The 24,910-nt window shown below is 49.8% G+C and overlaps 1 protein-coding gene across 6 annotated transcripts in view; it reads right to left on the bottom strand.

The window, feature by feature from the left end:
* The window catches only part of LOC134520106 (uncharacterized), a 68,854-nt gene that overhangs the window by 27,270 nt on the left and 16,674 nt on the right, over positions 1 to 24,910 (bottom strand). For 3 of the 6 annotated variants that reach the window (XM_063345084.1, XM_063345085.1, XM_063345086.1), the window contains 4 exons: positions 17,908 to 18,090; positions 14,761 to 14,962; positions 10,575 to 10,724; positions 6,609 to 6,766 (listed from right to left, as the gene is read on the bottom strand). In XM_063345084.1, the coding sequence (XP_063201154.1) occupies positions 6,609 to 6,766; positions 10,575 to 10,724; positions 14,761 to 14,962; positions 17,908 to 18,008 (611 nt within the window). In that variant the 5' untranslated portion in view covers positions 18,009 to 18,090. Of the gene's footprint in view, positions 1 to 6,591; positions 6,767 to 10,574; positions 10,725 to 14,760; positions 14,963 to 17,907; positions 18,091 to 18,194; positions 18,332 to 24,910 lie in introns of those variants that run through there. The other 3 variants (XR_010072360.1, XR_010072361.1, XM_063345087.1) reach the window with 2 other exon arrangements.

Here is a 24,910-nt window from a genome sequence, read left to right as displayed (position 1 = left end):
ACGCCCAAAAGAGTATGCAGCTTTTAAAAGAGCATCCTCCAAGCCCTAATATTTTGCCTCCAGCGTAAGCCCCACACTGGGAGCTTAATCCAGGTGACTCCAGTGAATGCAATCTTCATGAAAGCAAAACCAGGGCCATCGTGGTGGCACTTGGGTGATTCGATGCCCTGATTGGGAGCTTCTTATCTCTTCCCTTGCAAAATGCACTGGGTTTCCCTTTTCCTTTCCAGTTTGTTTCTGGTTGTATCAAAAGAAAGCTCTTAGGAAGGGGCACAGCAGATCCTCAGCATCCAGCTCAGGACGAGTCTGGATCATCCTGATTCCTGGGTGAGTCTCAGCCATGGTTTGGCAACCCATGGCTAAGTCATTGCTGTCCTGCTGTCCTCCAAGGACAGCAGGAGATGAAAGGGTGGCTGATCAGCTCCTCACCCACCATTGTAGGCAAAAGCAGAGCCAACTTCCTACCTCTCCTCACCCCAAGCCACTCCTGCCCCAGCACTTGTTTGCATAACCCGCCTGCTGTGCATCTTGCTTGGGTTTGTAGAGACAGCGTCACCCCCCTTGGGAAACAGCCAGTGCGTTTTACCAGGAAACCTGCTGTTTTACAAAGGGTTTACTACCAGTGGGTCCTGCCTCTGAGAGAAGTTACATTCTCGGGAATTCAGGGTTTGTTTTTTGATTATGCGGGAAGCGGTGTGAATGGAAGTCACAGAGCCCTTGAGGGAGAGAGGTAACGTGAATCCCCAGCAGCTTGCTTAACCTTTGCTTTTGCAGATGTTTTCAGCTTTGCAGAAGGAGGTCCCAGGAAGCCTCAGATGCAGAGCACATGGGGTGAGCAGGGTCTGGAGGAAATGGCTCTCAAGGCTGCAGTCTTGCCCTACTGGAAGAGTAGTGTTTTCCAGCTTTTCCTAGACACCAAACTACTATTTCACACATATTTGATGACATTTGGCACAAGACAATCCCAGGCCCCCCTGGCCAGTGCCAGAGAGCAAGCAGAAAGCAGCAGCCTCCCACAGCACCAGCAGAGCATGGTGCATAGACCTTCCGTCACGCATGTAGCGGTGGGTGGGTGGGAAAACAGACTCCTCCTGGAGAGGGTAAGGAAGACGGAAGGACTACATGCAAACAGCCTCAGCTCCAACGAAGCCGCTGTGCTTTGCATTTGTCATGCCCAGCTCAGAGAGCCCCAAGAAGAATCACTTGGAGCCACGTGTCAGATATGCCCATCATCGTTCACTGAGGAGGGACAAGGACTTAGGCGGACCTCAAGTCTCCAGCCTGTGTTTAGATTTCCTTAGAATACCAGATGTGAAGAGTTAGATCCCAAAAAGAATTAGGTTCTTCAACCTCCATTCTAACTCCTCGCCCACCTTACTGTGGTTGGTATTACGCAGAAAGATGGACTAGATCAACTCATGGTGTCTTCCAGCCTCAGCCATCACCCGTGGAAGCCCAGGGAGGAGCTGAAACAACAAAGAGAGGAAGGAAAATCGGCTTTCCTGACAGAAGCACTGCTCCAGCTTCCTAAAAGCCAGTGCACTGGTTGGTCCAAAACCAGAGCCAGCTCGCAAAGGGGTTGGTCCCCAAGGAGGAGGGCAGGTCTCCAGGGGAGTCTGTCTGGAGGCTGAAGCCAAAACACCAGGTGACAATGGGCGAGCAGGTGACAAGAGCAGGCAGAGACGAGGTGTAGCTCTGAAACTGCTACAAGCCGCTTGCCAATTTTATGTCTGAAAGCCTCTTGCGGACAGTCGGCGACCGGCTCATTGTGAACACTGGCGCTCAGTTCCTTTATATACAGCTATTCCCCGCAGATTGCATCAACCGAGCTGCTTGCCAGCAGGACGTAGCTGTGTACCGTCATTAATCAACGTCATGCTTGGGGAGAAACGCTGAGTTCATTCTCATGTGTCTCCTCAGACCTCTGGGGACCGAGTTGTCTCTAGCTGAGGCCGGTAGTCACCTGGAACAGTTTTCCAGCCCCCCTAAGCAGCAGGAGTGTCCATTAACTACCACGGATCGGTGGGGACGGTTTGTAAACTCCGGATACATACGGAGGGGCCCGGGCGCTTATTGGCTGGTGCTTTCCGCTCTCAGAAATGGGTCATTTAAACAGAAAACTGTAAAGTGTTCATGCCTCTGAATGCAGAGAAACTATGAAAACAAGCTCCCGTCTCCGTGCCACAGACCCGGCATTCAAACGGAGACTCAGGGCATGTTGTACGGGAATGAACCAAGTGCTCCCAGCAGATTCCTTTCCTTTTTCTGATGTTTCACACAATAAACATTTCAACTCTCCGGCGCGAGAGCAGACCTACCCCAATTACCAGGACAGCTTGTTTTGTTTGGAGTAGTCATTAAGGGTCCCATCCTGCATCCCCAGGACCAGCGAGAAAACTCTCCTTGCCCCCAGTGGGCCTGAATCCAAGAGAGCCCCACGGTACATTAGAGACATCGCTGTTACTGGGAGGGTATTTTGCCTTTCCTTATGGAAGCAAAACCAGTTCAAGCAAGTTCTGCCACGGCTCCACCTACACAAAGGTGGAGACATCGTGGTTTCCCAATGAAATCCAAGGCAGACGCTGGCATCACCAAACGATGCTGCTATAGGCTGATCCGTGACAGCAGGCCACCACGGTTTCACGGTGTCCTAGAGCTGATTGACCTTTTGTCCATGTCACTTGGACATCTGCAAGCCAGAGAGCAGTACCGCAGTCCCTGGGGCCTCGGAAATCTCAGCTCTGCAGGGCTACCTCTCAGGAGGGTGGATGCTCACTCGGAGAGAAAAAGTCATATTTGATTTAGTAAATGAGATCTGAATAAAAATGGCTCATCGGTAATTGTTACACTCAGTGTGGGCATCATACAAAGCGGGGCTGTTTTTCCCAGCACGGTGAGTGGTGCACATCTGGGAAGCTTGATGACACGGAGCAGAAGCCAGCTGCAAAAGCAGCAGAGAACAAGGCAGCGGTGGTTCCAGAGGGTCGGGATGCTCATTCAGGAGCGACCGTCAGCTGCCTGAGCACGGGAGCGCAGAGGCAGGAGCTGTGGAGGGGACTGAGTGGTGAGACAGGAGCCCAGCAATGAAACACTTTCTTGGTGAATCATCACTCAGGCCCTTCTGGGGCACATGGTAATCGAGGGGCTATTTTTGAAGGGCCACAATGCCAAACAGATGGAAGAAGTCTTGGAGGGCTTGGAAAGAGGAAATATGCAGCTACAGCTTCCCTGAACCCAGATGTGCCAGTTGAGCAGCTACGGTGAGAGCCCTTCCGTGAGTAACCTCTGGGTTATTCAAACTCCAGGGTGATGCAAACTCCATCTCTGCCCTGTATGAAGGTGCCAGTGAAGCCCATCAACTCACTTATTTACCTTGTTAAAAGCCATCTGCGCGTTATCAACCACGTGTCACATCCAGTTATTCCTACCAGCTCCATCACTGCGCTCAGCAAAGGCACACCTAGATCTGAATATTCACGAGCGAGATGAAGTCCATCTGCCCACAGTACCAACATACAGCTTGTCAAGGTGGCTCCTGTACTATCCCACCTTCACGGGGGTGCTTTTATCCTCTGAAATATCTGGAATTACCCTCAAGCAATCTGATCCACCTTGTTACGGACTTCAGAAGGCAACACCGTTTCAAGATGAACAGTATCAAAAGCGAGTAGATCAGTCTACGCTGTCAGAGTGCCTCAGTGCAGAGAGACTTCAGGATTTTCCTCCTCTCCTTTCAGCTCTAAGAATATCCCAAAAGTACACAAAAAGTAGCCCTTGCAAGATCCCATCTAGCCAGGCAGAGAACCCAGTGGCTGTGACGTGGAAATAATCTATCATTGAGCATCTCTCTGATCCCGTTCTGGCATCAGATTTGCACCTGGATGGACAAACAAACATCATGAAGACCTGATGCATCTAAAAATTGACAGATGTCTTTGCAAGCTGCTAAAAAGTGTATGGCTGGTGGCTTCTCGAGCCTCCAAGCAGGTTCGTCACTATTATGGGGTTAACCCTGCGTCAGGCAGGAGCACAGCTCCCACGCTGCCTTTGAATTCTTCAAAATCTGTCTTTGAAAATGGAGGGCAAGCATATTTTTAAAAGGAGAACTGCATAGCAGAGTAATTAACAAATAATACAGGTATTTCCACATTTCCCTGATATTTTCATTTTTTTTCCAGGCAAGAATTATTTGTCAAAGTTTGCTCCAAAGCCACGAGTGTTCCTGAACGCCCTCCAACAACATTCTTTCCTCAGCCTGTTATTTCTAGGAAAACACATGTCCCTGCAGAGTGGCAGGAGCTGGCTGGTCCTTCCACCAGCGCTGAGCAGGGCAGAAGTGGTGAGCCCAACGCGAAACACCTCTGCTGCGCCTTGCCTGGAGGGAACCACCCTGCCTTGCCTTGTCACACGAGCTTTGGGCTTAACATAGGGCTCCTTCTTAGTGGTGGCCTGAGCAGATGCCAGATGCGGGATTTAATCTGTGCATGGCCTCCACCCTCCCACCCTTGGCAAGGTGTTGAGCTGATCGGTCCTAAAAACCTCCAAAAGGATGAAACCCAAGGTGTCCTAACCTGGCGTAAACCGTATTGCGTGCACACTCTGCGGCCATTTCTGTTTATTCTAGTGGGAGGTGTCCCTGCCCAGGGCAGGGGGTTGGAACTAGATGATCTTTAAGGTCCCTTCCAACCCGAACTTTTCTATGATTCTGTGATTCTATGACACTATTCTCCACTGCAATGCCATTCTCCTAGCGGTCTGGCTTCCAGCTTGCTGCTCTCTCCTTTCACCACCCATGTTTTCTGCATGGGGAGGATGCTCAGGCACCCTCCCTGGCACCTCCCTGCCAGCGCCGTGCCGGATGGCGGCGTGTTGATGAGCGCGGGTTCTGCAGCTCTGCTGGTCACAGGCGAGTGGGAAAGGGGCAGGGAATGACGTCTTGGAGGTGTCCTGAAGCCCATCGCCTGCCCGGGCAGGGCAAACCCAGCGGCCCTGCACCCTTCCGTGCTGTTGGCATTGGTGAAGCGAAGGGTCCGAGGGCTGCGGTCCCTGGCGCGAGCTGTCAGTCCTTCTGTCTGCCCAGATCCGCCTGCCTTTGTGCACCTTTCCTTGCAAGCGGCAGTTTCTGACAGCTAATATTTCACAGAAACCGGAGCCAGCTCTCTCCCTCCCTCCTTTTTTCCCCCTCTCTCTCTCTTCTGTTTATGAAGCTGAGGGTAAGTGTTTAATTAGTTGCCTAATTGCCTGGGTAATTGGTAGACATACTCAGCTCTCCAAGTAATCAGTCTGAACAGGCCTTGAAAATATCTGGCCCAATATTCATTAGTGCAGTTAAATCGTTAAACAGTTACTGTGTTTGGTTCCTGACAAAGCCCCGCAAAGGGCTGCGTCGGTGGCGCGGCGGCTGTCGCGGGGTGGGGGACAGACCTGGGGACACCCCGCGCCCCGAGAAATGTCCCCAGCCCACTGCCGGCGGGGCTGGGGAGGGGAAAAAACCCCACGGCGTGCAAAGAGCGGTGAAAGGGGGAGGTGTGTCCCCTTTGCAGGGGACATCGGCGATGGGAGGAGACGCCTCCTTTCCTCGCCATGCTCTTGCTCCAGCCTCCCCTTTCCCGGCGCCAGTCCCCTCCGCGTGCGGGCGGCCGCCCCTCTCCCTCCCTTGGCCGCCACGGGTTTGGAAGCCGGTTTTGCCATTAGCCCAAGCATCAATGTGAATATTGTCTCGGCGGGCTGCCCTCACCAGAATAACTCGTTAAAAGGTCCTTGGATGGTCCTGCTCCGGCTCAGTACAAAGGCACCCTTCTGCCAAGTGCCTGCCCGTCCGTCCCTCTGTCCATCCTGCCTCCCTCCCCGTGGAGGGTGTCGGGACCGGTAAGGAGCCCAAGCCCCGAAGGCAGTCTCCAAAGGGCTCCTTTCCCCCACAGCTGAGTTTCAGTCGCGGTCTAACAGCAACTTCAGCCACAGAGGAAATTCCAGGTGCAAATCCCGGCACAGCCACCCCAGAGGAGGAAGGCATCCATGTGGCTGGCTTTTGGGGCAAAAGATTTGAGACTTTGAGCAAAGCAAGGGGAGGAACCGGCTTCCCTCTACCTGCTGCCTCGGTTCCTGTAGAGGATTTTTTGGGCAGCATAAGGTGCCACAGAAGATGCAATTAAAAGCAAGTGAAGGCAGTTGTAGCATGGTGCAGCCGGACAGGACTGCCAGCCAGGGAGCTCCCATATGGCTCCAAACCACGTGAAATAGCTGAGCCCCTAAACACTACGCCCAGCTCAGCGGGAGGTCGGCCAGGATATATAACCTCAAAGTTATTTCTAGCAATGATTCAAGAAAAATGCACGCGTTAAGAACTGGACCCTCGTTAAAAGGTTGCTTGGCTGCAGATCCTTGTGCAATTAAGTGCAGCGGGGCCGGGGGCTGGCGTTGCCTTCCCAGCCCAACCTCTCCAGCCAACGCACCCCCCTTCCCCTGGCTGCTGCCAGAAGACTGTGTCCAGCAGCTCCGTGTGTGCTTCGTTTTCCGCTGAGCTGGCTCATCCCTCTCGCCAGCGCTATTTTGAGTTCACCTGCTTGGGGTACGAGTCCATGAGCTCCTTACCAGCTCCCGAAGCTCACCAGAAACCCTCCGTGGGACAACCCAAAGAAGGCACCAAGGTCCTGGGCAATGGCAGAGGGGGAGATGGCAGCATCCAGGCAAGGAAATTCCTGATCAGATCCCGCACCTCAGTTTTTGCCAGGCAAACAGTTGGATTCCCAGCAGATGGGATGTCGACCTGAAAACAAGGACAGGACATGTTTCGCCAGACCCAGGGGTGAAGGGGAAATTAGAGATGGCAAGTTAAAAAAAAGGGAAAAAGGATGCAGAAGAGATCAGAGGTTTTTTGTTCCTGTGCAGGAGGTACTGGCAACTGGAAGAGAAAACATGGGATGGTGATATAAGGATTTAGGGGGAAGTGCTACAGCCTGATGTGCAGGAAAGCCAGGACATATGCATGTGCCGCAGGGTGGCACGGGTGCTACCGGAGCCCCAGGAAAGCAGTCAGGGAGCACCTTGGGGTGTCTGTACCTGTCAGAGCAGCCGGCCCACCCGGCAGGAGCCACATGCTCCGCCAGCACGCAGGGGCATCTTCCTCCCGTGCTCTTCCTCGCTCATTCACATGGGTCTTGGGATTTCCAGGAGAACTTCCCATCCCTTTTAGGGAGGATGCAAGACAGTTTCTTGAGACTCCCCCTGCTAGGCATGGGGATGAGTCCCTGCCCAAGGGAAGGTTTTGGGGCACCGGGGAGCACCAGGCAGGCTGCAGTGGGAAGGGGGGAGAGCATGCAGGGGGAGGAATGTCAGAGGTGACTAAGAAATAGGTCTCCATCCATTACTCTGCTGGGCGGTCCTCTCGAGTCACTGGCTGGCTTTGTTCTCACCAACATCTGTAAGAGATTATGGATGCCTTCCAAGCTGAGGACATGGACGGGATCTATAAATACCATGGGCCGGGGGTTGCTGCTGTCAGAGGAGGGCTCTGCCTGGGTGGCCTGGAGGCCAGGCGCGGGCGGCGTGTCCCGGGAACGCTCTGGGGAGGCAGAACGGCTCTGTCCCCAGCCAAGTCCCCCGGGGAGACGTGACCAGCGCAAGGTGGTGACACCACAGGCAGGGTCTTCCCAGGGCTGTGCTGACTCATGGCCAGCGGCAGCTGGAAACGCGGCCGAGCAATGGGAACATGGGGCTGGGGGGTCTCAGCAGCAGCCCCGGCGCTGATACCTGCTCCTTGCTGGCCTTGAGCAGCTCGTATCACCTTTCAACTAAAACCAGACTGACCCCTGCAAGAGGACAAGGGTTATTCAATATATTATTTTTTTTTTTTGGCAAGGACCTCGAATAGCAGTCCCCAGTAAAGCTGACATAATACATGCCCAGACACCACGGCGATGGGCGCCATTTAAGGAACACAAACAGAGGAACACAAACAGAGGGGAGCTGTTCATGCTCCGTCCTCCCAACTTCCCCGTGTCAACACCACTCCCCCGAGACCTTCCTCTAATTCCTGACTCCATCCCAGGCTCTCGTGGAGAATGTCGCGAGACTTTGCGCGGTTCACGCAACGCTAACGCTGTCCGGCAGGAGCTGAATTCTCCAGTGACTAATTGCTTGAGAATGTCTTTGTTCGCTCAGCCTTTCCCACCGAAAAAGGATCCTGATTTTATAAGCTGTTAGAAGCCTGAAGATCCAGCACTACACTAACATGTTGTTAGCCACAATTATCCCCTCTCTGACAAAGGATTCCTGATTAGGGCTGTTGCATATTCATCCGTAGACCGCGCCAAGCCTGGCTTTGTTTTTCAAGGTCGAGGATTGCATTTTTTTGGATTCAATTCCCATCCTAGACTTAGATTACAAGGCAGGAGAGGAGGAGGCAGCTGAGGTTGCTGGAAGGGTTGAATCCTCCTGGTATTGCTCGAAACATTCACCAGATGCGTGCCAGACGTGCCATGCAGACCAGCCACCCTTTGTGGGCTTGGTTGGGTGAGCCTGGCAGCCTCCAAAGCTGACCCTGGCTGCAGGTATGTCGCGTTGAGATCAAGGAGTGAGGAACCCCTAAGTCTCCCTGGTGCAGAAAGGTGGATACTGGGCAGGGATCTCAATCCAAAATACACTTCCAGCATTCGAGGCTTCATGAGGTCCTGTTTTCATGGTCTCCCTGGGGGCCCTGTCCCATTGCCACCATGGGAGAAGGGACAAAAGGTGGAGTTAGACAGGATGGAATATTTCACAGAGGAACTTTAACTGCTCTCCCCTGCTGATTCCTCCACTTCAAAAAAAAAAAGAAAAAGGAAGAAAAAGAAAAAATAATTACTTCTCAGCCTCTAACCTTTCCAGCAAGTGACTTTGTAATAAATAATCCACATGTCTCTCCAGCGCAATCCATCAGCAGGAGCGCCTAATTACTTTAGACTCACTTTGAAAACCCTTCCAGTGCCACTTTCAGATAAATAAAAAATTAATGCGGAACTAAAGCAGTAACCTGGAGAAAGTTTCCCCACTCTCCCTCAGTTCTCTCCAAGTCTGGGCTGATGCCTGGCGGGCTCCATGCCCAGAGACGCTTCCCCTGTCACGCTGAAAGGTGAGCTTGGGCTGCAGATCAGGGAGCAGGGAACTCAGCCATGGAGTGTCCACGGGGACACCCATCCTCCAGACACGCAGATGCTTATAGCAACGGCTGGAGACAGACCCAATGTGTAGGAAGACTTTTTTTTCTGAATCCCCTTCCTTGGGAGGTTTCTGTTATTTGTTTCTCTATTTTAGAGGCAATTAGGCTCTGCTTTCCTTCGCGGGGTTGTTCCTTGCTCCCCAGTCGCGCTGTCTTCTGCATCACCCCTTTCCTTCCTTTTCGCAAGATTACAGCTGTAAGAAAGGCACCTAAATGCTGAAATGACTTTCCCCCACCCTTGTACCCCAGGTCATCCCCACGACGGCTAAGGGGCACCCAGTGTGCAGTTTCTGCAGCGACGGATGCCCCAAGCACTGTGCTGCTGCTCAGCATGCAGGGCACGCTGCAGTGCGAAGCTGGCGACAAGAGGAGGCAGGGGTCACTCAAGAAATTATTTCTGTAATGGGTCTGTCCTCTGGCAGAGGCAGGAGACATTCCCAGTCTTCCTCGCCTGTTCCCCGCTGCTACGTCTATGTCAGTTGTGGTGTGGAGGGACGAGTGCCCAAACACAATTGCGGTGTTCCTTTCGTCACTGCTGGAGTGCAGCGAGGTGCCGCATCCAGAAACCTTCATAACGGAGCTGGACACCAACGGGCAGCACTTCCATAGAGTTTCTTTGGAATTGAGTAGAATAACACTGAGCAAGCCGGTTACACGCTCACGTTGAGGATGGTGGGCACAGAAGACCGCAAGAGCACTGTCTCCAGAGCAACCCTTGGCATCCCCTGCCATGCAAGGATGTGCTTTAATGGAGACATTACCAAAGCAAATGGGGTCTTGCTGTAGGACTGCTAGAACAGGGATCGTTAGTCAGATGAATTTCATTACACTGGAAGTCAACTTGTTCTGGTGGAAGACCAAGCTGGCCACCAAAAAGGATGTTCAAGGCATCCTGTTGCAGTTATCCTTAAGGGAACTGATAGTGAAAACAGGAAAGATGCTCAAGTGTGTGGCTGCATGAAGAGGTTCATGCAAGAGCCGGAGGCACAGAGGGTCTCCCCTTCCCTCCTGGAGAGGATGACGAGGAAGCAAGGGACAGACTGCTTGGCTTGGGAGTCCTGGAGGGTACAGGGTGCTGGGGATGCCACTGCGGGTACCAGGGCTGAGTCCCTGCATGTTCTGGATTTGCTGGTACTTTTACTTGCAAACTCCACCTATTTGTTGCAGAAACCACTAATCCACATGAAGGTAACTGAGACCATGGTGGGACAGCTGCTTCCACTGGCAGCCCAGATTGCTACCAGACCCCGCTAGTCTCTGCAAGGAGTTTTTGCCTAGAAATAAGACAGACACCAATTTCTTGATATTTCCAGCAATAAAACGAATATAAAAAAACCTGCCTGAGTTTCATTTTGCAAAGACTAAGAGTATGTCATACCTTTGGCAGCTGAAGGTCTGAGCCTTCTAAGAAGGCTTTGTCCGCCTCTTCTTCCTCATCTTTGCACCCCATTTCTGCGTTCCCTTCTTTCTCTTCTCCTCTCACCTCTGTGCTTAGGGCCCCGGGCAATACCTGACAAGCATTCAGAAGCTAAAAAACAACAACAACAACAACAACAACAAAAGAAGCAAAATTAAATATCTGAGAAAAGCAGGCCCAGAACCAATAAGGCCTGATTTCACTGCAGGTTACCACAGCCGGGGCAGTGGTGTGTCAGGGGAGGAAGATGCTTGAAAAACCTCCACAGGAGAATTAATTAAACGAATTTCACTCTGCCAATTGTTTGTTATTTTTGCTGACCTCACCAAGTGGATTAATATTTAATTAGCCTTTAGGAGAAGTGGAAAGCACTTATTAACCTGTTATGTCAATCTGTCAGGCCTGGGGTCTCAGGACAGGCGCTGTTACCAAGAAACAATAGAAATATCAAGGTCTGTTTCTCTCCGTCTCGGCGGTTTTCCCCACTGGAAAGTGGCTTTTTTGGGGACATGGGGGAAGGGGACACACCACCCCTAACTGAAGGGTGTCTAAAAGTGAGCGCCCCAAATCTAGATGTCTTTTAGAGGCCAGAGCAAGAGCTGAGGAAGCCATATGTGATGTCCCAGGCGCAGGTGGGAAGCACATATGGATATACGATCCCCTTGGAGGTATTTTAGAGCTCAGGCTAGATCTCATCTGGTGTGATGCTGGTGACTAGGGAAAGGTTTGGGCTTTCCTTCATTTTTCTTGTTTAGAAACACTGCTTCCTTTACATTGTGTTTACAGCGACCATAGCTCAAGAAGTGCTAAACTTGGTGTCGACACATCCTCCTCAGTGGGGAGATGCAATGGGGCCCTGCAAGACACAGAGGTCCCGGGTGAGTCTCCGTTAAAAAAAAGCTCTAAAACAGAGAACAGGATGAACACAGATGGCAGAACAAGAAACCCGTCCCTGCCGGTGACAAAGACCAGAAGGTCCCCGGCCAGCATCCGAGCTCATGCAAAGCTGGAGAGTCTCACCCTGGGATAACGGCCACGTCTTATTGCTGCAGGGCTGGGTCTGGCCCAAAAGAAATAAAACCTCAAGCAAAATCGAACCCTTAGGAAACATCCTCAGCAAAACGGTGAGATGAATGTTGTGTGCAAGTGAGTGAGACCGCGAGGAGCTTGGAAAGAGATAGTGGCTGAAGTGCTAAAGGGGCTAAATATCTTCTTTGGTGGAAATTCTCCCAGACTCTGGGCACGGATGCTCAGCTGACATCTTAACTTGCTGCTCAGAGAGGAGCCAAAGCAAAGTGTCTTCTCCAAACCTCCACAAATCCTGATGGCCCTGGGCGTCACACACAGCTGGGCATCTGCAATTTGACTTCGGCTTAGTGAATCAAAACTAAACCTCAGGTTAAAATAACCCACTGGGTCTCTCTCGGGATATTAAAAAACCCACCAGCAAACCCAACCAGCCCTCACACCCTGGTTTCGCGGTCTAACAGGGACACCGGAGAGATGCCAACCACGACAAGAGCCAACATCCCATCACAGGCAGAGAGCTTCATCAGACAGCAAAAATAACAAACCATATTCAGGAAAATACGGGGCTGTTGGCAGCGGGCACAGGCTTATGGGTCCCTTTCGATCTCTGCACGCAAGAGGCGAGACGAGCAAGCGGAGGCAGGAGCGGGAGCGCTCGGTGGTGAGCCCTGAGCGCGTGGCTTCGTGCCGGCTGCCACGGCGGGTCGTGGTCACCCCTGCAATCTGTGCTAGTTCTCGCAGGCTCTGCGTGAGCCCAGCCACCTCCTGCCACCTTGTCCCCGCAGGGCAGGGACAGCACCCGCTACGCTGTCCTGCCCGGACCTGGTGCCGTAACCGCTGCTCTGTGACAGGCCATATCATTTATTATTATTTTTTTTTTTTTCAAATTAAAATCCTCCTGAGCTTTATTAAATAGGGATGCTGATAGGTAATTAAATCGCAACTTAATTAAATCTGTCTGCTCAATCCAACCGCGGCACGCTGGCTACTCTGCAATCCCTGTGAGAGGTGCTGTCGGTGGAGAACGGCAACGCGAATTAAACAGCATCACGCTCGGCGCTGCCACCTCCCCGCCGGGCACGGCCCGGAACGGGACTGGTGGGTTTCTGCACCCATGCAGCAACCCATAGCAATAGGAAGACCTGGGGACACCCCGCGGGGGACCTGACCTGACTTCGTAAGAGCTTTTCGGGTAGGGTTAGCACCAAACCAAGGCGCTGGAGGCAGGTTGGAGGCAGGCTGGTTTACGACCAGCTGCTTTGACACAACATGACAATGTTGGGCATGAAATAGTGGGCAGGCAGGGAAGGACTTCTCCTTCCACTGGTCTGCAGTACCTTTGTGAGGTGAAGGCCATGGTGATGGTCTGGAATTCCAGAGAGCTTGCAAGGGTAGGAATTTGGATGGGAGAAGGGCTCCGCCTGGGGCACTGTTTCCCTGGGCTAGTTGCTCCCTCTGCACTTTAGGATGGAGAAAAAGGTGCTGTAGGATGCTGCTCACACTGATGCTGAGCCTTGTGGGTGCTCAGTCCTGGGATCAGAGGAGGAAAAATCATGGGGAGGAGGTACCTATGGTTCCCTGCTCTGCAACTGCAGCCACCTCACAGTCCTGGCAAGACCCTTGAGCTCTCCTCTGGCCATGAAGCCCCACAGTGTAGGCACTGTGCTTTTGAGGGAGGTCTCAACACCACTGGGGTTCCCCAAAATTTGCAGCCTGGGATCCAGGTACTTGAGCACCCTCCAGGTCTCCCAGGAGGTGAAAGAAAAAAACCTTAAAAAAACCCAAAAATAAAAACAGCCCAAAGGGCAGCAGATTCTAATGAAAGTCAAAACCCCAAGGAGATGGACAAGAGACGAACAAGCTACAGAGAGCTGATTCAAGGGTGACTTTCCCGCAGTAATCTTGGGAGATCAAATTCCTAATCTGCTTCCACCTCAAAGACGGAGGAGTGAAAGTCCTACTGGGATTAACGTTTAATGCTTGAGTTGGCGGGTGATGCCCTGCGCCGGGATGCTTGGGTTCCCTGCTCTGCAGCTGAAAGAGACTGGTACATGAGCTCAACCAGCATCCATCCCGGATATTGGAGATGACCCTACGCTCAGGCACAGGTCAAGGAGGGGTTGCCAAGTTCAGGATTCCCCACATCATTACAAAGTGTTGTGCACTGGGGCTGCAACAACAGATGAGTTGTCCTGTCTGTATCTGCTGGGGCGTGTGAAACTTCAAACCTCCTAATTGTTTTAGAGCCACTGAGGTGAGCTGCGGGAACACAGCATTGGGGAGGGCAGTTGAGACAAAAGGCAGCTCATTCCCACCGCTGGGTTTGCATTTCTGCTCCTGGTGAGGACATATGCGGCAGGGAACTGCTCTGCTGGAAGCCCACACACGGCAGCCTCAGCTCCTGTGCTCCCCACCAGGAAGACACAGGGATGGAAGGAGAGAAGGGTCAGCTGCAGAGGGACAGAGGGGGACACAGCCTGGGAGATGAGAAAAGACCTTAATGAAGATAAAGACATAGGCAGACCCCAGGACACACAGACAAGCAGTTATAAACCCTGTCTAACTCTCTGAAACAAAGGTCATGTTAACAGTGCCACCCGTGGAGAAAGCTTTATTTTCTCTTCTCCTCTACTACAAGAAGACATTCTCCATGGGGAGTACACAGCCTTAATTTTGAGGGTCTGCTTTGAAGGCCAGACAATGGCACAGAGACTGGGACAGGAGCATCTATGACTGGGAAATGCTTTTTGCTGTCAGAAAGTGGGGGAGAATAAAAGAACTGATCATGCCTTGGGACTCTTTCACACATGATGTGGCATCATCTTAGCAGGCACTTTCAAATGTCCTGTTTGTGCTTACTCTTGAAAGAGATCAGTTGTGAGTCAAATGAGGCAACCATGGGTGGCCACTCACAGTTACAGTACATCTCCTCCTCTATTGCACGCTTGCCTCCTTCCCATCTAAGTTTCCCAGATCTCTTCCTGCTCTCTGAAAGTGTGTTTCCCTAGACAGCTCTGTAGAAGTCACCCAAGATTCTGGGCATCCAGAGAATATGGCCAGGTTTCCAAAAATATTTTATGTAGTTTCCCAAATCCTTGACTCTGGGGCAACTACTCACCTCCAAGTAATGAATGGCCAGCAGCTTCTCAGCGGAAGTTTTATTAGCAGCTACACGCGACCTGATTTTAGCTTCTCCAGGAAAGCAATCAGAAGGTCTGCTCTGAGCAGGTGTCCTACTGTGCTCTGAAGCTCTGGGAGATACTGGTGATGAACCTTCTTCTATCTCTTGAGAACAGATGTGTGCGGAATAGCTCAGACCTCTAAGTGGTAAGACAGAGAGGTTAGTTAATAGGCAGTAGATGTTTGCTAAACTTCACAGCCAAAAGCTTCATGAAAACGGGGTGCCCAAGTCACACTTTTGGAATAAGGAAGTTCTGATCTGCATCTTAGTGTCACCATTGCTTTATCACGAGAGGGCAGATCTATTAAATCCTGACCCAAAAGTCTGGACAATTAGGGTTTAGGTCCAGAAAAGAATCTACATTTTGCAGTGCAGCCCTTCTCTTCTTTGACAGATTGTTTGTTTTTTATTCTTTCATGTGTCCCAGGTGGTGCTGGGACATGTCAGACCACAGGGCAGCTTGAAGTTATGGGACAAACCGTAGGTAATTTGGCAGGAGAACATTAAAAAGCAAGAGGAGGAAACTATAAATTCAGAGTGTAACCACCATAAAGTATTCTCTTAATTCCCAGCCAACCTCTTAAAAGCACAGATAGCTCTTCCCCCTGCCCACAGGATGCCTTTCCCTCTCCGTAGGGTGTCGTGTTATGGCTCGGACAACAGAACACCACGGGAACGGTGACCCTGATGGATTTCACATGTGTTGCAAGACTTGGTGGAAGCTCTGCCCTTTCACACGCCGGACTTCTCTTCTGTGCAATATCAAAGGTTTGGCATCTCATGGCCCTGTTTCATTTCTCACTGTCTGCTGAAGGGCTTCATCTCATCCCTCCTCTTCCCTTCTGATTGGTGAAAATGAGTCATCTGCCTTTACAGGTGGGAATGAACCATAACCCTGAGTCCTAAATTGGCTGTAACTCCCATGGCAGAATCCAAGAACTTTTACGAGGCTCCTGTCTGGGAAAATAACACAGATGGGCCATCAAAACCTTTCCTCATCTCCTTCTTGCGTCCTCCCAGGGTTACAGACCCTGGAGATCTGCTTTCCAGTAAGTCATGTCTGGCAAAGTGTCCTAACTTCCCTCTCCTCTCCTACAAGTAGTTCGTGAAATTGCAACATTTCTGTGTTCCTTCCTTTTAACCAGAAATTAATTTCTTGCACCTAAAAAGCACTGAAGTGCCTAAATCGCATTTTCAAGAGTCACAAGCATTTGCGAACCCAAATCTGATAGATGTTTCCTTCCAAATTCTTACTCTAACAATGCCCCTTTCTCCCGGTTCGACCAGTCTCTTCTCATTTGCACTTTCTCTCCATTTACCCCCTTTCTGGTTACCTTTTAACCAAAGATCGTTGCCTGATTCTCATTCCTGGTCATGCTTTAAGGGCCAGCGTTTGCTCTGTGAGGAGGAACAGGAAACACTCAGTCCTCGTCCCCGTTTACCTGGTCACTGCCCTGTCCCCTGCTCAGCCAAACCAGTGCTCTCCTGTCTTGCAGCCACGTCTGCCTGACGCCGCCACCACGGGGTCACGTGCACGGCAAGCAGCGGGTGGGGAATCAGACGTATTTCTTGTGAACTTCGGAGTATGAAAAAGAAAATGGGTTTCTGAGGGAAATTCCTCATGGAAATCTGCTTCTAGTTTGGCTTCAAAAAGAAATGATCAGTGGTAACTTAAAAATGACACAAAAGGAACTGCAGTGGAATTAATTTTAAAAAGCCGTCTTTTAGGGAAGTTTGAAAGATTTTTGCAAGAAAACACTCCACTGATCTGTCCATCTTATCTCACTCACTGAATACTACTGGTGAGCCGCCCATTTCTGCTTCAGAGCCTGTTTATTTCCACTCCTGTTCTTAAAGGCAAGCACCTCTGATGAGGATTTAGTTCTAGTGTACAGATTGAGGGAGTGGAAAACTCACATTCAAAGGTTTCTTGTAAATATATAAGTGTTTTAAACCTCCTCATACAGCTGAGGGCAAGTTTTCCAGTATCAAATATTAGCTAACATTACAGCGTCGAGCATTTACACAGGGAACACCAGAAGAATGAACAAAGTCAGGGAAGAGCAAAATGAAGGAGACTTTTCAAAAGCCAGAAAGAGCCAAGCCCAAAAGAGCAGAAAGATACTGGTGCAGGGAAAATAGAGCACGATGAGAGAAATGGTGATAGGAAATCAAACAGGGGACCTGGCAGACCTGGGGGAGGCTAAAGACAGAGAGAAAGAGACTGAGAGTGAATGGATAAAATAGCCAGAAACAAGAAAATAAAGAGTAAATCTGACCTTTGTTATCTTTGGAGAACAACAAAGAACGTGTTTTCTGCAAAGCTATTTCTGAGTGTGGGCATGTTGCAGAGGACCGTAAGAGAAGACAGTATGCCTGAGGACCACCAGTAAAGTGACGGAGTGGTAAATGAATGTTATCTACCTAAGCACTGCTAGATCTTGAGGTCCCAAAGCATGTCGGGACCCCATATCTCCCCTTAGCTTGTGTTACCTGCTGCCATCAACGATGCTGAACCAGCTGCCGGCAGCAGGGACTGCCAAGCGTGTAGAGCACAACCTCTCACAAACCTGGAAAACTGCGGAGGCCTCCCAGCTGCCCATGTGCACGAAGCATGCTCCTTCTCCAACTCCGATCCCAAGGGAAACAGCCGAGAGGAGCTCCGGAAGGTCAAAATGCAATTAAAACCAATGAGATTTTCTGCTACTTAATGGGTGCAAAGGAAGGAGGGTCTGCCTCCTGGGTCATGCCTCTCCCACCCACGCTGACCACCTCAGACTCTCCTCAGCCTCCTCTCCTTCCCCGTTGTTCTTGTGGCCCTCCTCATTCATAACATCACCCCCTCCGATGTCCAGGTCCAGCAATTGGGGGACAATTAGGTAAATGTGTAAGTTTGGAGGGGAGGGGATTTACACCTCCTGTTGCCCTTGCAATGAATTACCAGGGCTGTTAATGGGCTGGTGCCCCAGCGCCTCGTAAATTGTGCAACTGAGGCCGAGCGGTGACGGGTGGCTTTGATCTGGACACGCTGCCCTGCCATGAACAGGAAAAGGAAGAGGTGATTTTTCATGGGTTACTACTCACTCCAGCCTCCAAGTTTTCCACTCTGCTGAAACTTTGACAGTGCCTAATAATCCATCAGCGAAGCTTTCCTTGCTCTGCTTCCACTCCATTACCACCTTCATGTCCCCATTTAGCTTCTTTCACACGGACCCCGGAAAGGTTGGAGGATGGGAACAAGGGCTGGGGTCATGCCACGTGTTTGCCCTGAGGAGAGGAATCAAAAAAGTGGATGCTGAGATGAAGGGAAGGAACAAGCTCATGTCTGCAAAGCTGGGAAGAAACTTTTAGGTTGGATCTAACCCTGTTACCTGCAGGGGTGAAGGCACCACCTTCAGCTCCTGAACTAGGTTGATTCTTCACCAGGTGCCACTTTCTCAACCCTCAACAACATGCCCTTCACACCGGTAGTTCTTTGGACAGGGGTTGTCTCTTCCCCATGAATAGCAATTAACGCAGTGTGGTCTTTGCCCTTTGCCCGTGGTATCGGGTCTTTGTGCTGCCAAGAGGAAAGGGCACCATGAGGGCTGGTCCCATGGGCTCTTCCGACAGTTGCGTGGACAGACCCATGGGGCTTCCCGTCTCCAGGAGCTCGACCATCTGCAGCTCTCCACTGCCAAGCAGCAATGCCCTGCAGTCCTGAGTGTCCCACATTCCCTGGAGAAAGCCTTCCTCTCGTCTTAGGCCTTGCCACTTTGGGGGTGCCCTTAGCTTCAACTAAAAAAGAAAGCCGGTCTGCCCTCCCAGAAACCCCATCAAAGCAGAAATATTGGAAACTGGATGGGAAACAACACAGAAAAAAATAACATCACTGTTTCACTGAGCGACCGTGGATGTGTCTCTAAATCTCTATGCCTAACAGGAGCAGTAATGCTCACACTTACTGGAGAGGGACCACCTGGGATGTCAAAGCAACTGGTGCTGGTGGTGAAACCCTGAAGCACCTCAGAGGAAAAGCAAATAAGAGGCTACCTTCACTGCCGAGATGTCGTCTGATGTGAGAGGGTTAGATCTCTTAAGAGGCCATTTGAGATGCTCTAGAGTATCTGCCATGCTGGAAAAGCATGGCTTTTCTACAGGTCTCTTGTCACACCTTCCAGCTATGTCTGGTGTCTTGGATACTTTAGGATGTCTCAAGTAGTGCAATACAGAGCAGAGTCTTTTATCACCACAATTTTTCACAAGACTGCTGCTTAGATTTATTCTCTAGGCTCATCATTTCTCTTGACAAGTTCCTACCTTGTATCTCCTATATGTTAGACCAATACATTGTATGGGTTCAATTTTGCTCCTTCTGCCTTCTGAATGGAACAAAATCCTTGGAACTGCACTGTTTTCTTAGACTAATGAATTCTTTGAGAGGGGTAAAAAACACCTCAGTAATAAATCCGAACTGGAAGGCTTGATGTATCTGTTTTTCTGTTCACCTCCACTGCTGCTAGACAGAATTAGCCCTCACCTAATACAGAGCACAGACTTGATACAACCTTGTTTAGCACAATTGGTTTGAATCCATTATATTGACAATATCAATTTGTGTAATTCCTGCATTAGGATTTTGTACTAAACTGTATTTGAAAGGAGCTGTTGACCTTGATTAGCTCTTTAATTGTGGTTAAAATCCAAAGTAATTCAGATACCAACCTCGACTGTGGAAGGAAAGGGCCGTGCCATGTGACAGCGCAGTCAATAACCGCCACGTTCCCCACGGACACAGCTCCCGTGTTTTATAGGCTCTGGACTCACCACTGCCTTAGCACATCCATTTGCCTTCACTTCGACCGGCCCTTCAGGGCTTCACCTCACGGGGTGTACTATAAGAGCAGGCACTCGAGGTAGGGTCTCCTGGACATGTTCCACCCGAGCCATCCTTCTGGCTCCCACCACCCCTGCTTTTGCTTGCAGGTGACATTTTTCTTTGCTTTCCATCCCAAGCAGAGCTGTGACAGTGCTGGGTCCTACCCAAGGGCTGCTCAGAGAGGGACAGGAAGGGACCTCTCTGTCTGCAGAGCTAAATCTCGGTTGCGAATGTTGCCCTCGCTCACGTGGTGGTCTCTTAGCAGCAGAAAGAAAAGAAGAGTGTTATTAGAGCACATTAAGAAGCCCACATCTGCCTGTCAGTGCCCAGATATCTGCAGGGGATGCTTAATGGAGTTATGGGCACCCCGCAGAAGGGAGGGACAGGCTTGCCGGCGTTTCCGTAGGGGCTAAACTCTCACCAAAACCCAGTGGGATCCGGGTGCCCAATTCTCCCAGGTCTGCAGGAAAGGATCAGCTGTGCGCCTTGAGGTCTGCGCTGGTGCCAGCGTTCCGGGTGAAAAACGCCAGGCAGCAGGAAAGACCATTTCCAGGACTCCCATGTGCTGAAGGGGAAAATGGATGGGATGAAGCCTGGAGCGGGGAGTGGGGGGGGAACCCTTTTAAGTCAATGAGGAATTCTGCCAGAAAACAGCAGAAGGAGCAGTTCAGCAGGAATTACAGAGAAGAAAAAAAAAATCTGGCAAGAGATACAGCTTGAAAGATGGAGCACCTCATTTTGGGCAAACCGAACGTTTCAATTAACAATGACAGCGCTGCGATCCTTTAAGAGCAGTCAGATTTTAATAAATTTTTCATGAATGGCAGCAGCCCCGTATCCTGATAGACCTGACAAACTCTCGGCTCTTTGGCGATCGCGTGTTCTCCTGGATCTATGTCTTCCTGGCATCAGATGGGATTGCCAGCCACGGATCAAAGAGGGGGAGCACAAAAAGGCCCGCCAGGCATCTTGTGCTACATATGTGTGCAGAATGTAATGCGCGGGGAGGAGATGGATGGCTGGTGCAGGGAAGGAGAGGGTTCATGGGAAGGAAGAGTAAGCCAAGAGTGGAGAAGACGACACAGGAGAGGAAAGAACAGGCTGTGAAGAAAACTACTATCAGGGAGAGGAGTTTGTGAAAGACAAGAGTCAAGCGGCGAAAGTGGAGCCCGGGAGGGAGGGAGAGGGGGAGGGGGGAACGTCCCCTCTGCGCCTGGGAAAAAGACAATAAAAGCCGCGGACTCCTGTCACGCAGGACAAGCCCAGCACTATTTACTGTTTGCTCATTTAGCCTGGTTAATTTTTAATAATGTTGAAATTTTCATTTTAATAATTTAGGTAAATTATTTATTAAACCACAGGATAAAGGGATCATAGCAATTATGAATTGACAGTGTTACCTGAGGCTCATGAAAAGGTAAGGGGTTTTGCAAAGTCCTTGTTATTGGATAAACATCAAATTAGTAACAACTTCGCATCCAATTCAAATTACCTTCCTCCAAGTCTAAGATTGCTCTCTCTTGGCCTCTCTTGGGAAAGATCGTCGTGGGTGAAGAGGGTTGTGGGGAGACACGGCTGTCCTGTGTGGGGCTGGGGGTGTTTCCCCTAGATGTTCCCAAGGCAGGGACAAGGCAGTCTTTCCATCAGAGGATGGCGTCAAGTTGACATTCACTGCTCTGGTAACGTAGAAAATGTAATGATTTAAAAAAACCCCACAACATGTTAATAGGAAAAGATGGCTGGATGGGTCTTGTCTGGCTATGACTATCAGAGTGGTGGTGGCTTTCCTGGTACAAAAAATGTCAACGGGAGCATGCCGGTACTTCATACCTACTGCAGGGCTCCTTATCGTATTTCGGCGATGCAGCCTCCCCAGCCAGCTCGCTGACCACAGGAACCGACTGTCTGATGCCACCTGCCTGGTGAAGAGTTCCTGAGGAAACGCAGACCTGATCCTGGAAGATCCCAAGGATGTTCTGGAGATGTTCGTGTAGAAATCCACAGGCTGCCACTTGAGGAAAGCAACCTTTGTTGAGGAGAAATTGGTGCTCTACAGAGAGACACCGCTCTTCACTTAAAGTGATTGTATCGGGACTGCAAAATAAAGCCTAAAATAGTTGAAAGGGTAGAACTGATGAGTTTTAAAAACACCTAGGGAAGGTAGCATCCAGGTACTCTCTGAGAGAGCAAGAAGTTTTGCTTTAGAGTAGAAATCTAAATGGAGGAGGATGAGAGAAGGGAAAGGGGAGGATAAGGACGGGCCTCGGTCAGCGAAGTGCTGCAGCGTTTGCCCAACTTTCAGTATCAACACAGACCCGCAGAATTCAAATCAACCATCCACAATTTAATAGCAATCCCAGGTTCTAAGTGTTGCAATGAATCAGAGCCAAGTTTGCATTTTCATATTTTGTGATGTTTAATTTCCAAGCATTTTGTTTTAATTACCAGTTTCCAATCATTTTTATGTTAGCTCTGAGTGCCTTTCCTACATTTTCTTCTCAATAATTAAAACTTTTTAATAACATTACTTTCAATCAAAGGATTTCAATTTATCTTCTAACTTAGTTCTATCCTAATAAGCTTTTTTTTTCCCTGGGAATTTCCTAACTTTCAGTAAAGGAAATAAGCATTTCTAAAGAGGTATTTTTTTCCTCCTAACATATTGAGAGCTCAGTTATCTTCAAAAAAATCTTTGGAAAAGCATCAAAACACATTCAGAATCCTAAATATTTGTATATAAGATGGCTCAGATACAAATCTGTCTTTCCCTCTTTCTGGTTTAAATAGCAATAGCCAACGAGCAGCGTGTGAAACAAGTTGATAGACAAACGTGTCCTGTAAATTTGAGAAATCTCCCTCTTAGTTTTGAAATCTGCTCGATCACAGTTTTATATTGTGCCTAACAGGTGAGAAAAACAGAACCTATTAAATGAGAAAATAATGTTGAACAAAGTATACAATAGTGAACAAACGCTTAATCCAACTGGAAGGCCTGCCCGGTTTATAATAAAATAAAACAGCCTCATTACAAGAAACCAAAAACAAGTGAAAAGACAATTCTTCTGAGTCTCTAAGCCCCACAGGAATCTAAACTTGCCCATCTCCAGGGTTTATACGTTGCCAGAGTTTCTAAACTCTGGAGAGCTTAGCAAAGTCTCTCCGAGGGACGCGCATACTTTACAAATGAAGTCACAGCGAAACCCTAGAAACTCATAGGTAGAGAAGACCTAGGAAATAAATATGAATCACCGAGATCTCACTAATATGCTAAAGCACTAGTCGGCTTTGTGGCCAGCCCATTATACTCGGATCAGCGTATTCCTGAGAATATCATATGAACTAAAAACAAACAAAATCACCAAAGCACCTCCCGTGGGTATCTCAGCTCTCCTTCCTTTGCCCTCGATCTTCCCTCAGATTCTTCTGCCAGGAGATCAAGTGATAAATTTCAAGTGTAAAAACGTTTTGTTACTGTGAGTCAATGATAAAGAAAAGATACCAGACCTCAGCAGCTTTTCACCAGAAAATGCAAACTCCACAAAGACACGGAGTGTGCTAGGAATCCATCAGTGTGAATTTTTAAACGGAAACTGACCAGAATCCTTCATTCTGGTAAGGTCCAACTGCGTGTTTCAAAGTAAGCAACTGTTTTTGATTTTTTTACTGCATGAGAACACGAATGCACAGGTTATTTTACACCTCTTCCACAATCATGATATTACAGGATATATTAAATCTGTTCCTTTCATAGTCTGTTTTTAAATTTTGGCCTTTTGTTCCAATATCAAAACTTCCTGCAGAAAGTCTGAGCCTCTCCTACTTCAAAACCCAGGTTCACAACAGGAACAGCATTATAACCTGCCATGGAGCTCCAGCCTCCGGAAGCAACTCAAGATCCAAGGAGCACCCAACAACTGACCCTCTGAAACCACAACTGATTCAGGGTAGGTTATTTACAGTCTCTTTAACTTCCTTTCTACAAAACTTCTCTTCAATCTAAATTAAGACAATCTGGTACCTCCAGGTGCTCCCCAGCGTCTGGGCGGCTAATGAGCCAGGGTGGAACGAGGTGCCCTTTGGGTGGAGGTGCCCATCAACTCCCAGTGGGCCCCACAGGATGGAGGAGCTCCACTTCCCGCAAAGCACCGCTCTCTCACGTGCTTTTTTTTCACAGGGAGTGTTCTCCTTGCAAGGTGGCTGGACCCAGAAGAGGATTTTGCAGGCTCGCCGCTCTGACCGAGTACATTGCGTTATCTGACATCTTTGCTGCTGCTTTTTGGTGGAGCCCACACTAGGATGAACGCGCCAGGGCAGGAAGCAATTAATAACAACATCTGATTACTTAGAGCAGCTCTTCCCAAACTCCTCCTTGGACAGGAATAACAAAGGCCTCTGCCTGCCCTTTTCCATCTCCCGTCACTGTTGCCATCGCCCTCAGATACCCAAGTTAACGGTTTTTCAGGGATGGGGTCTATCCGAAGCATAATGGAAGACGAGAGGAAGCCTTCCATGGACACCACTTATCTTGGGATCAGTCCTGTGGGCAGGAGCAACAGAGAAATTCAGACACAGGCAGCTCACATTCAGTAGCAGCACACCCAGCGGCTGCCACGAGCCCGTGCCTTTGCTGCAAGGGCAGCCGTGGAGCTGCCAAAAAACCCAGTGTGGCCAGTGCTGCCGTTCCCCAATGCGAGAAGCCCTGTTGTCTCCTATCCCACCTGCTCTGTACTGCAGCCCCGTCTCCCACCATCGCTCCTGTCTCTTCCTCAGGCAGGCCAGCGGAGCCAGGCAGGAATTGTCTCAAGTTACCAACCATTTTCCCCTGCCCTTTTTTTTTTTTGTTATTAAAATTTTTCAAAAAGGAAAAAAAAAATAATCCCTCCCCCTTCCCTGTCCCTCCCTGCCATGTTCCCAAGGTGCCAACTAATCTCCGATGCCCAGCTTGTACACAGCCACCTCTAATTGCTCCTGCATTTTCATCTGGTGTAAGTTCAGCCATCGCTACAGCTGCCCCTCCTCCCCCCGGGAATTCACACCTTCATTATCACTCTTTACTGCAGAGCCGTCCGCAGGCTCCCGGCTCCGAACAGCAGCTCCGATAAAAAATAGAGCAGCTTTTCAGTGGTTTCAATTTTAATTACCAGCATCAAGGCAGCTCGCATTCTCACCAGGCTGTTTCGCACTAATTAAAGTGAGGAGGAGTTTATGGAAGGGACACCAACTCCACTT

This window comes from Chroicocephalus ridibundus, chromosome 8 (assembly GCF_963924245.1).
Source record: "Chroicocephalus ridibundus chromosome 8, bChrRid1.1, whole genome shotgun sequence".
Lineage (NCBI taxonomy): Eukaryota > Metazoa > Chordata > Aves > Charadriiformes > Laridae > Chroicocephalus > Chroicocephalus ridibundus.
The sequence above is the reverse complement of the archived record's forward strand: the minus strand, read 5'-3'. Positions and strand labels throughout refer to the sequence as shown.